Source organism: Mya arenaria, chromosome 8 (genome assembly GCF_026914265.1).
Source record: "Mya arenaria isolate MELC-2E11 chromosome 8, ASM2691426v1".
Taxonomy (NCBI): domain Eukaryota; kingdom Metazoa; phylum Mollusca; class Bivalvia; order Myida; family Myidae; genus Mya; species Mya arenaria.
In genome coordinates, this window is record NC_069129.1 from 25,654,795 (window position 1) to 25,667,209 (window position 12,415).

At 35.5% G+C, this 12,415-nt stretch overlaps 1 protein-coding gene and 2 non-coding genes across 7 annotated transcripts in view; all 3 read right to left on the reverse strand.

The window, feature by feature from the left end:
* LOC128243587 (delphilin-like) overlaps positions 1-12,415 on the reverse strand; it is a 39,854-nt gene that overhangs the window by 12,595 nt on the left and 14,844 nt on the right. For 2 of the 5 annotated variants that reach the window (XM_052961439.1, XM_052961440.1), the window contains exons 6-12: positions 9,810-9,864; positions 8,192-8,289; positions 7,442-7,502; positions 6,970-7,048; positions 4,938-5,068; positions 4,224-4,244; positions 1,186-1,206 (exon numbers count right to left, since the gene is read on the reverse strand). In XM_052961439.1, the coding sequence (XP_052817399.1) occupies positions 1,186-1,206; positions 4,224-4,244; positions 4,938-5,068; positions 6,970-7,048; positions 7,442-7,502; positions 8,192-8,289; positions 9,810-9,864 (466 nt within the window). The remainder of the gene's footprint in view (positions 1-1,185; positions 1,207-4,223; positions 4,245-4,937; positions 5,069-6,969; positions 7,049-7,441; positions 7,503-8,191; positions 8,290-9,809; positions 9,865-12,415) is intronic. The other 3 variants (XM_052961442.1, XM_052961441.1, XM_052961444.1) reach the window with 3 other exon arrangements.
* Trnae-cuc (transfer RNA glutamic acid (anticodon CUC)) lies at positions 9,953-10,024 on the reverse strand. The gene has a single exon. It is a non-coding gene; the product is annotated as a tRNA-Glu (tRNA).
* Trnae-cuc (transfer RNA glutamic acid (anticodon CUC)) lies at positions 10,863-10,934 on the reverse strand. Its single transcript has one exon. It is a non-coding gene; the product is annotated as a tRNA-Glu (tRNA).

A 12,415-nucleotide genomic window follows, 5' to 3' on the forward strand; every position in this document is an offset into this window, starting at 1 on the left:
ATCAACCAATCAATCAATCAACCAACCAACCAATCAATCAGTCAGTCAGTCAGTCAGTCAGACAGACAGACAGTCAGTCAGTCAGTCAGTCAATTGATCAACCAATCAATCAACCAATCAATCAACCAATCATTCAAGCAATCGATTAATCGACTAACCAATCAATCAATCATCAATCAATCAATGTATATGTTATATGTACAACAAAAATAAAGGAGCATTCTGTCTAAAATAGAAAATGTTGTCAGTAATATCGAATATCTATAAATCACTTGTCTACAAAATATACTATTAAAATTCAAAGTACTCGTACATATGAAATATAATGAAATAATAATTATAATTATTATATATCTGTAAAATGTATTACAAACACTCCTGAGTGTCCCCTTAAGGAGTTAAATATCCATTTTAAACTACACACATATGTCATGATGCCCCGAAAATGCATGATACATGAGTTTTACGAGAGATTAAAACGTACATGAGCACCGTTTGAATCACTTTTCACCCGAACATAATTTGGTTACCAAGATAAAATGTCGTGTTTTCACCCAAATATTCTAATGAGACAAACATACTAGCATGCGCAAGCAAAACAATACATGTCTAAGTATGTTGGAATAAAACAGCTTTTTAAAAAGCCTTCAGCTTCCGATCAACTTCTAAACCATGATTGTGATTCAAGTATATTTTCTTGACTTTTTATGAATTTAATATGTTTAAACCAATAAATAATATAATACTTAAAGCTATTTTTTTCATAAAAAAAATCAGTGCAAAAATATGTATATTTTTTGCATAATTTCTTGACCAATTAAAATGACTTGTAATAGTTCCTCTTTTTCCTCTTTTTCGTTCCATTTTACTGACTTGAGCACAATTACTATCTAGTCATTCAAAACCCTTAGCCGAAATATTCGTGCCAAAAGTTTCATTCGTACATTTATCATGTTTTCGCTAAAACAAGCATCCCATATACATATATATGTTCCTAATAAAAATATTACTATAAATAGCGCAAAATTGAAATGCTATATACAATATCAGTCTAAAATTACATTTATTATTATACATGTAGGCACTTTAGGCTATAAATACTAAAAATATTTAATCTAGTCGTACATAAGCAAGAAAACATATTTTGCCCGTTTGTTTAAAGCAACTCCACCAGCATTAACTTACTTTCAAGCCATATTTTCCCCGCTTTGTAAAAAAAGTAGAATAGAAAATAAAACTGCTTCTCGGTGCAAAATGCTAATATGAAGACTAAGTATGTGAAAATATGTAAAATATGTAACACCTTTTTAGAAGGTAACGAATATCATTTTTAAGAAGCAGTTAAATAAACACGGGGTTATGATAACAAACTGAATGCGTTTATTAACCTCTTCCATCAGTGTTGGTAACCACGTGATAAATGACGTCATAAATATGGCGGAAGGCAATATTTTTCTTCAAATGAAGACTTAAAACAAAGATAACTTTTATTTTTATTCAGCGTTTTAAATTAAACAAAGGTCAGTCTATGCAGCTTAAAGAGACCCACCTTTGTTTCATCACATGATTATTTTCCTTCAACACTTCAACAAACCTGTTTCCAAACTTATGTTTTAACAGTGCTCCGTCAGGCAGTCGTTTTGTGAAAAGGTTTTGTCGAAGTGTTTTAAGAACTTAAACATTCAATCAAACTCTGGTAAAAGACCGAAGGCGGTGCTCCGTAAGCGCCGTAGACTGTGCTATGTTTGATTTAAAATTGTGAAGAAACAGTAAAGCTATCTTTGTTGTTTATATGAAGTTTTTATTAGAAGCAAAATGAAGCCGGCATCCGACGAAGCGTTTTTGACATTATTTTTCAAGTGGTTTACAAACACTGTTCATCAGATAGACTAAGAGGTTTAACAAATATACAGGTGTAATCAGAGCATCATCGCTCTGGTGTACGATAATAATTAACCTATATTATAATGCGAATATTTCTATATGTTAGTAACGATTTTCAGTTGAATATTGATCCACTCTACAAGTGCAATAAAAATTCTTCAACAACAATAACACGGCTTTAAATGAAACACTGCAACCAATAACAGCTTTATCAAACACTGCAACTGATAACTGCTTTATGGAACACCGCAACTAATAGCTGCTTTATGGAACAGCGCAACTATAACTGCTTTATGAAACACCGCAACTAATAACTGCTTTATGAAACACGGCAACAAATAACTGCTTTATGAAACACTACAACTAATTACTGCTTTATGAAACACTACATCTAATAACTGCTTTATCAAACAATGCAACTAATAACTGCTTTATGCAACACTGCAATTAATATTCGCTTGATGCAACACGTCAACTAATAACTGCTTTATGAAACACTACAACTAATAACTGCTTTATGGGGGCACTACAACAAATAACTGCTTTATGGAACACTGCAATTAATAGCTGCTTTAGGGAACACTGCATCTAACAACTGCTTTATGGAACACTGCAATTAATAGCTGTTTTAGGGAACACTGCAACTTATAACTGCTTTATGGAACACTGCAACTAATAACTGCTTTATGAAACACTGCAACTAACAACTGCTTTATGGAACACTTCAACTAACAACTGCTTTATGGAACACTTCAACTAACAACTGCTTTATGGAACACTTCAACTAACAACTGCTTTAGGGAACACTACAACTTATAACACTGCAACTAATAACTGCTTTAGGAAACACTGCATCTAATTACTGCTTTATGGAATACTGCAACTAATAACTGCTTTAAGGAACGCTGCATCTAATAACTGCTTTAGGGAACACTGCAACTAATAACTGCTTTAGGGACCGCTGCATCTAACAACCGCTTTAAAGAACACTGCAACTAATAACTGCTTTATGAAACACTGCAACTAATAACTGCTTTATGGAACACTGCATCTAACAACTGCTTTAGGGAACACTGCAACTTATAATACAGCAACTAATAACTGCTTTATTGAACACTGCATCTAATAACTGCTTTATGGAACACTGCAACTAATAACTGCTTTAGGGAGCACTGCAACTTATAACTGCTTTATGAAACACTGCAACTAATAACTGCTTTATGGAACACTGCAACAAATAACCGCTTTAGGGAACACTGCAACTAATAACTGCTTTAGGGAACACTGCAACTAATAACTGCTTTAGGGAACGCTGCAACTGATAACTGCTTTATGGAACACTGCAACTAATAACTGTTTTATGGAACACTGCAACTAATAACTGCTTTATGGAACACCGCTAAACTAATAACTACTTTATGAAACACGACAAAATAGCAACCCCATACACAAATATGTAAACTTTGATTGCCTGGTGACCGACCCTTTATTATCTTTAATAGGTCTTGCTTGCACAATTGAGGTGTTTTTTTACCGAAACTTGCAACAGAAAAGCATTTTAATGGCCTTCAAAGATTGTAAAATAGGTCATTTTGGTCCGATTTCTGTTGAATAAAGGTTGTTATAAATGTATGTGTGATGTACGTTCGGTCAATTTGTTCACACATTATTGATAAGCAAACTTATACCAAAATTGTATGGGGTCACCAGACATCAGAGTTTAATATTAAGATTCATTATATGCTTTCCGGTGGTTTATAGAGATTTATCATTGAAATAAAATTGATATTTCACTGTTTCAATCAGTGAAAATATCAAATTAATATTTTCACTCTTGAAATTTTAGCTCGCTATCGGTTCCAAATTAAAGGTCAGCGTGCACAAAGCTGGGATACAATTTCAACGACGTCATTTTCGAAATGACGTTACGTGCGCATACAAATTGGCGCGTTTTTTTTCTAAAAATACGTGTAAATAAATTACTCTTAACTCCAATTTAAGCATATAAAAAATGAACAATTATTTGATTCAGTGTAAGATAGCAATGTATTTCACCTTGTCAACGCCAAAAGTGAATATATAGTAGCAAGGCCACTCGTGAAATATATCTTCTGTTGCTCACTCGGTGAAATATATAACGAAGTTACACTGAAACAAACAATTATCCTTTAATTATTTGTAGGTCGGATTCCATAATGTTGAGACATAAACACAATGATTAAACAAGTTAGGGACGAACATAGCACATATCACATACGATGGTTACAACAGGGAAAACTATAATTAATATTTTGAGTAGATTAAAAAAATGCGTGTATGAGTGTAGGCGCTAAACTTACGGAATTTGCTTCGCCGTTTATCTGAAATACAGCCCAGTTCGTATGATTTAACGAACGTTTCCTGTTTCGATCGGAACTCCTCGGCCATTTTCCATCGAAAACAACCTCGTGTACGCCGGCACATAAGTAGAAGTAGTTCGTAAAATCGATTATAAAAGTATTAATTAATTGTTGTGTTTTACGTGAAAATTGTATTACTAAATTCAGTTTGATTCGGAGTAAAGTGTATTATTGCATAAATAATTGATATTTGTAAGAGTAGGGTTCTTATGTTTAATAACAAAATTGAAATTACTGCGCGATCTACATGTAGTTAAATGCAAAGAATTCTGACATTGTAAATCGTCCATGTACGTCCGATTTTGTTTTCGATGGAAAATTGCCGAGGAGTTCCGGTTGGTCCTCTTTTCTACATACAGTTCTTTACAGATATATTTTACAAACTATTGGTGGAAGAGTTTTGCCTTTCCATGTTTTCGCATGTTCGTGTTGATATGCGGAAATGTGACAATTCGAACAAGCGCCAAGTGGCAGGGCGAAAGTTATTGTCAAAAATACGAAATGGCAGAAATCAGGCACCATACTATTCGCAAATTGTGTTGAAATTGTCTTGAAATCAACGTAGATCTACTTTCAAGAACGACCTTACTATCGCGAATTACGGAGCGCGATATATATACATTGACCATCACAAGAAGGTATATAGCCACGTACCTCAAGTCCGTCAAGAACCTCCCTGCTGGAGTTCGATCCACTTGAACTTCCGGTTCCGCGGCCCCCACCCTGGTTGTAATAACCCGGATCCTCGAAACTGTCGTCCGTTGAGTTTTGAGGTAGAATTCCACCTGGGATATAATGATAAATCAAATATGTTATAATGGACCGATTGATTGAACTTTATTAAAGTTAACAACGATGTTGACATCATTGTTGTTTAATTTGCAACTCTTTACACAAGAAGAAGAAGAAGAAGAAGAAGAAGAAGAAGAAGAAGAAGAAGAAGAAGAAGAAGAAGAAGAAGAAGAAGAAGAAGAAGAAAAAGAAGAAGAAGAAGAAGAAGAAGAAGAACAACAACAACAACAACAACAACAACAAAAACAGCAATCTCAAGAAGAAGAAGAAGAAGAAGAAGAAGAAGAGGAAGAAGAAGAAGTAGAAGAAAAAGTTGTTAATTTGCAACTCTTTACTCATCTGGGACTTAAATGGACATACTTTGGATTTACATTATTGATATTAACAAGGTTCAAGACACTGGGTACAAATGTAAAAATGTACTTGTTTGATCTAAATATTCGAGCATGCCACAAAAAGTTCATCTTTTAAAGCTAACAACAATGTTGTTAACAACGTTAGCTTAATTGAAGTTCTGGGGTGGTATTCAATACTGGTGATAATTGGATCCTAGACTGATGTAGCTAATCGGATTTCTCAATATAAATAATGGATCTCTACAGTGAATGGAGACAATGATAAGACTGACTTAAGCTGTATACTGAAAACCATCTCTGAGCAATAGGACGCATGTGCATCTGCGAGCTGTCCAAAAAACTATGCCTATTAAATGAATAAATTCAAATAAGCCTTTGAAACAAACGTTAATATTTCTCGTTATAGAGATGTCGTTGTAATGTCAAGTGTTTTTATGGAATAAAGATGACCTAATGTCATCGTTACTGTTCTTCGCTATACACTAAAGGCATAACACAATGAGACAATCCAAAACCATGTCGACATTCAACGTTAGGTAATCCTGATACACTACTACTCTATGATTCGTTGTGTACCGTTGGCAACAGCGTGTGTATACGGCGTGATAAATTGCGTCATAAATGCTACGTCGGAAGGCAACATTTTGCTTCGAAAAAAGACTTTGAACAAAGATAACTTTCCTATTTCTTCACCATTTTAAATGAACCACAGCGCAGTCTATGCCTCTTAAGGTGTTTTATTAGAGTTTGATTGAGAGTTTAGTTTCTTAAAACACTTTGACAAACCTTTTCACCATATGGCCGTCTGACGGAGCACTATTTTTGAAACAGGTTTGTCGAAGTGTTTGATGAAACTTATCACCTTATCAAACTCCAGTAATAAAACGAAGCCGGGCGCCGCATATACTGCCCTTTGTTTCCTTTAAAATGGTGTTGTAAAAGAAAAGTTATCTTTGAATTAAGTCTTCATTTTAAGCAAAATGTTGCCTTCCGACGTAACATATATGACGTAATTTATCACGTGGTATACACAAACTGGGCAATTTGGCTAAGAAAATATCATGATCATACAACAAATGTAACAAATGCGAAGATATGCACAGAAACTCATATTAATGTTTGTTTTTCCGTAGAAAAGTATTCTAGCAAAAGTACGAATTGAACTTGGTCCGCCTGATCGCAACACATTAAAAAAAGCCATTTAGACAACTCGCCTGCGGAGACATCTAGCAATACCGGGTTGTTAAAGAGTATTCAATTGTACAAGCGATTTCATTGGAAATAGGGTTGTCTCCCCTGCCTCATGCATAATTATACAAAACGAGATTTTGTTAGTCAATATGTCAACGGTAGGTTTTACATGTATTATTTTTAAACAGAAAAAACGTACCGAGGTTGCCGAAGATGGTCGACAATTGAATAGACACAAATAACAGTGTGGTGTGCGAAGTAGCCTACCTTCGATTGATAACTATTTTAAAGCTTTATACGCATATTTTGTACTATATAAACTACAAGATGCCATATACCAACTCTACCTTGTCTGTTCTGATTTTGATTCTTCATTTCCAGGAGTAAAAACGTTGCCCGTTTTCTTTGACTAGCTTGCTGGAATGCCTGAAAACCCCAAAAAGAAGACCCGTGTTGAAGTCCCAAAACGTTTGTAATTATTTGTTTTCATTTTATAATTTGTATAACAACTTCAGTCTGTATTAAAACTTGTTATGCATTATGCCTATAAATGGATCATATCTTTTGGATTACTGTTTGGGTATTAAACGCAAAACACTCTGTAAATGCCAAACCATGCTGGGCTTTTTTTTCGTTCGAAAATATATTAGCACGGAGCCTAAAACAGGAACAAATTAATTTAATAACAAAGAAATACAAACAAGACTATGAAATATAGTTAACTGACGGGATAATTAGCAAATTTAGCGTATGATTTAAGACAAGTTTTTTTCAATTAGTGAACTACATGTGCGGTTATTTTGCGGTATGTCAACTTACCACAATCCATCTTTTGCGCTCTTCCTCGGCGTTGACGCCCTTCTCTCCGATCACCTTGAAGCTGAAATCAGCAAAAAAAAAAAAAAAATTCGTTTTTCACATTGTAAAATTGAAGTCAATATTTATACAATCGATTTTTTATAAAAATAACTGCGTTTGTGGACTTGCTTTCGTTTTTTAAGTCTGATACATGTTTAAGGAATTGAACATGTCTTATATACTAAAAGTCATTATACTATATTAAGAAGAAGAAGGAATGAAGGAATGAAGGAAGGAATGAAGGAAAGAATGAAGGAATGAAGGAAGGAAGGAATGAATGAAGGAATGAATGAATGAAGGAATGAATGAAGGAATGAATGAAGGAGGGAATGAAGGAATGAAGGAATTAAGGAAGGAATTAAGGAATTAAGGAAGGAAGGAAGGAAGGAAGGAAGGAAGGAAGGAAGGAAGGAAGGAATGAAGGAAGGAAGGAAGGAAGGAAGGAAGGAAGGAAGGAAGGAAGGAAGGAAGGAAGGAAGGAAGGAAGGAAGGAAGGAAGGAAGGAAGGAAGGAAGGAAGGAAGGAAGGAAGGAAGGAAGGAAGGAAGGAAGGAAGGAAGGAAGGAAGGAAGGAAGGAAGGAAGGAAGGAAGGAAGGAAGGAAGGAAGGAAGGAAGGAAGGAAGGGGATTTATATGTGTGAATACTCCAGAAAATAACTATGTCAAACTGAGTTCATTTGGATTAAAGTGCGAACAATAACAATTATCTTACTGATAAGCCCGGTCCCTGACGGAGACGCTGAACCCAGACTGGCCGTTCAATGTTAAAGTGGTCGAGTTTTCCCATAGCTGGACTAGATTCAGAGCCGTCTAAAATATATTCACAAAGTCATAACATAGAACAGAACAGAACACATTTTTTATAAAGTATTGTACAATGCTCATTGTTGCATAGTTGGCTATAGGTAGGGATTGACCGGTAGGGATGAACCAACATCTATATATTGCAGCAACAACATCTAGGTACATTACTCCCTTCTCCGTGGCCTAGTGGTTAAGGCATCCCCCTACGGAGTGTGAGGTCGTGGGTTCGATCCTTGGCCGCGGCATACCGAATGACGTTAAAAGTTGTGACAAGTAGCTCCCTTCCCTCGCGCTCGGCATTTAAAGGGTATTGCTTGGAAAGTGTTGTACTCAGTACTAGTTTATCCCAGGAAAGTTGTACCCTGTGTATCAGTGCTTCACACGGGCACGTTAAGGAACCAAGAGATCTCATCGCAAAGAGCTAGGGTACCGCACCCGGATCTCTTGTATCTAACTCTGTTCTTCAAGTCTTCCAATGTCTGGATTTGACTGCGAATTGCTGTTACTTATCTCATGTCACTTATGGCATTCAAACACAATTTAAGTCGTGATGGCGTCACGGCGGGGTCAAGCCATACTGCAATGGGCGCTGGCAGATATTGATAAACTCAAATAAACAAACACGGTACATTACTGCTTTTAATAACCGCATTCACACTATAAGTAATGTTATGACAATAAAATCAATCAACCATTTTTCTATTCCGATTGTTATTTAAATGCTGTAGCCAGTTACATTCTAAATCAAATCTAACTATTCACCATTTTTAAAGCTATCAGGATAACGAAATAGTGCATGATGCATTGATTTCTGTACACGTTGCGTCTCATAATTTGTGATTATTGCTGTGTATTTTTTATATAATTGTTTCAATTGTTTAAAACATTCAAATCATTTTCTGGTGGAAATAAAGAGAATATTTATAGTGGTTAAGGCATCCGCCTATCATCCAAGCGGTTGAGGGTTCGAGTCCTAGCAGAGATACATTCTCCTGACATAGTACGAAAGACCGATGGCGACATTTCAGATTCAAAATTTCAATAAATCGTGAAGATGAAAATCGTGAATTTGTGAAAAGGAAATCATGAAATATTGAATTTGAAATGTCACTACCGGTCTTTCGTACCCACGTTCACAATCGAACTAAATACATAAGTATAAGCTGGTTTGGATATTAAACTAAATACTTATCTCCCACCCCATATAAGTGGATCCATTTTTTGGGCCATGATGGAAATCCTTTTCTGCAACCCCAGATACGTATGTCCAAATATTTGGCCTTGCTCGAAATCCTTATTTTGCCCCCGGTCAAAATAAGGAGCCATATGTTAAAAAATAAAAAAGGTTAATCCCATCTCTCACGCAGGGTGATCTATGGAAACCCGGGACTCCGTTCTTTTGCTATAGCTCGGTAGTTTCAATGGCTCTTTTTTATATACAGCTCCTAAAAGAGCTGGTGCCACTGTTTCGCATCCGTGTAATTTTGACATTTATCTTTAGGATACTTGGTAAAAAGAAAACTTACGTCAACTCCTGGTTTGTAGTATGAAAATTCTCCTGGACAAACTTGTAATCGGCGCCTGAAAAAAAATGAACAAACTGTTGAAAAAGGAATTACTTTAAACAACATGTTAACAAGTTTTAAAGAAATACAAAAATAAAAAATTCTTCCCAAGCGGGGAATCGAACCCCGGCCGCCGCGGTGAGAGCGCGGAATCCTAACCACTAGACCACTTGGGAACTTGTTCAGAATATCGGTTTAGAAAGAATAAAGTGATATATTGATTTTATCTACCCCGGAGATGAATAAACCGTAATGGCTTACGCGATAGATAAGTATTTGCGAGATTGGGTTATTTAATCGCATTTGCTATATATATTTGTCTTGCACGATATCAGAGTCATTCAATGCACTTAAATTGGGTCAGAAAGTTTCGTGCATTGAAATTAAATGACATGTCTTTACTGAATGAAATTTGTCTTATACGAGACTCGGTGAATCGAATGAGACGGTGCGAATTCATTGCAATTAGAAAACGAGACCATATGAATTCATTGCATTTAAAATGCACGTGTAAAACGAGACCATGTGAATTCATTGCAATTAGAATACGTGTGCTAAACGAGACCATGTGAATTCCTTACAATTAGAAAACATGTCTTATATGATCAGACTTTGTTCGTCCATTGTAATGTACACCACTTATTTTTGGATTCCAGTTTTGGACAACGCGCATTGAAATTGCCAGAGAAAATGCACGCTACAGCGAGGCTAGAAAATAATTCCAACAAACTGCTTAAAAAGACTATCAGAATAATAAAAAGAGATTCTATATAAAAAAAATCGGGACTTTTTGCATGAGGCTACATTCGTTCATGGTTTCACTTGACAACACCTATTTTCGAAACCATATCAGTAGGGGTATGTAGAGGTCTGATCCATTTTATTGTCAATTGTCAAAGACAAAGAAAGCGATATTATGAGAGTTCAACAAACTGCTGAAAAAGACTATTAAAATAACTGTGAAGCTTCCAACGTCAAATATCGGAAGAAGAAAAACTTAATAACAAAAAGTCCTTCCCAAGCGGGGAATCGAACCCCGGCCGCCGCGGTGAGAGCGCGGAATCCTAACCACTAGACCACTTGGGAACTTGTTCTTTAGATGGGATTAGCATGTATAGATATCTTTATTGATCCGATCTTCCCTCGGTAGAAATAATCGATCAGCAATATTCGATAGGATAATCGCATGTTTATCACAGTTGATTTATATTGTCTTTCACGACATCGGAGCTCTTCATTTCACTTAAATTGGTTCAGTATATCACGAGTGTTACACGTCAATTCATTGAAATTATAGTTCCTGTCTTAAACGAGACTTGTTGGAATTATTGTAATGAAATATAAGTCTTAAACGAGACTCTGTCACGGACCTATAAACCATAGGTCCGTGACTCTGTGAATCACATGTTTTGTGTGTAACACGCGAATTCGTTGCAATTGAAATACTAGTCTGAGTCTAACCTGAGACCATACGAATATTAAATGCGATTAAAATTCATGTCTTACGCGAATATAAATTAATTGCTAGATTTCATCCATTTTTGTGTTTCTATACGAAACGAATACACGATCGTAACACTCAGTCTCTTTTTCGCATGTGAATGTTATACATAGCCATCGTCGTTACGATTGAACGAAAATACAGATTCTAGTCAACTTTTTATTTGAGTCATTAAAGATTAAGGGGCGGCGGGGAGAAGGAGGGGCGGGCGGGGATGGAAATCTAGCAATTAATTTATAGACATGATTTAATAATTGCAATGAAATGTAAGTCCTATACGAAAGGCGTGGTGAATTTATTGCTTTTAAAATAAACATGTCCATCATGACACCGTGTGAATCAGTTATTGCACTTGAAAAACTTGTCTTGAATTTAATTGGCACTTAACAATATGCATGTTTTACACGATACTGTATGGTATACACTAGTTGCATTTAAAATACATGTCTTAAGCGAGACTTGGTGAATTCATTGTAAATTAAAACATGCAAACATGTAGCTTACAAGGGACTACAGAACATACTCAGAATTCATTGAAATAAAAATACACGTGTGTTCCCTGCGAATGTACTGATTAACTGTAATAAGAATACACGAGTCTTACACCCGACTTTTAGACTACTTTACGGTACTTGAAACGTCTTATGTATATATTTTAATTTAAAAGTATTTGGCGAATAAAACTGAATGCATTAATTTTAAAATATAAATACGTTTGTTTGTAAAACTATAGATAAAATACCCGCGTTATAACTTCTACTATTTAGTAGTTTTCATTCAGCCCAAACGAAAGCGATTCCTTTAAATTAAGCGTCTCGCTGAACCCCCTATTAATACATTTCAAAATACTTAAGAATACCTTTTGAACTACTGGGGACTAAATTGAAGTTGCCGAAATATAATAAATAACAGGCGTGTCTTCAATGTCTGAAGAACTGTAAACAGCGAACTTCCTGATAGCATTGACTTCTGTTTTACAATGCTCAGACATTTTAGTGACAGCCTTATCAGGTGTTATTTCATTTTGAAGCGCTTTGATATGGGCATTCAGTCCAAAAATCCGAAC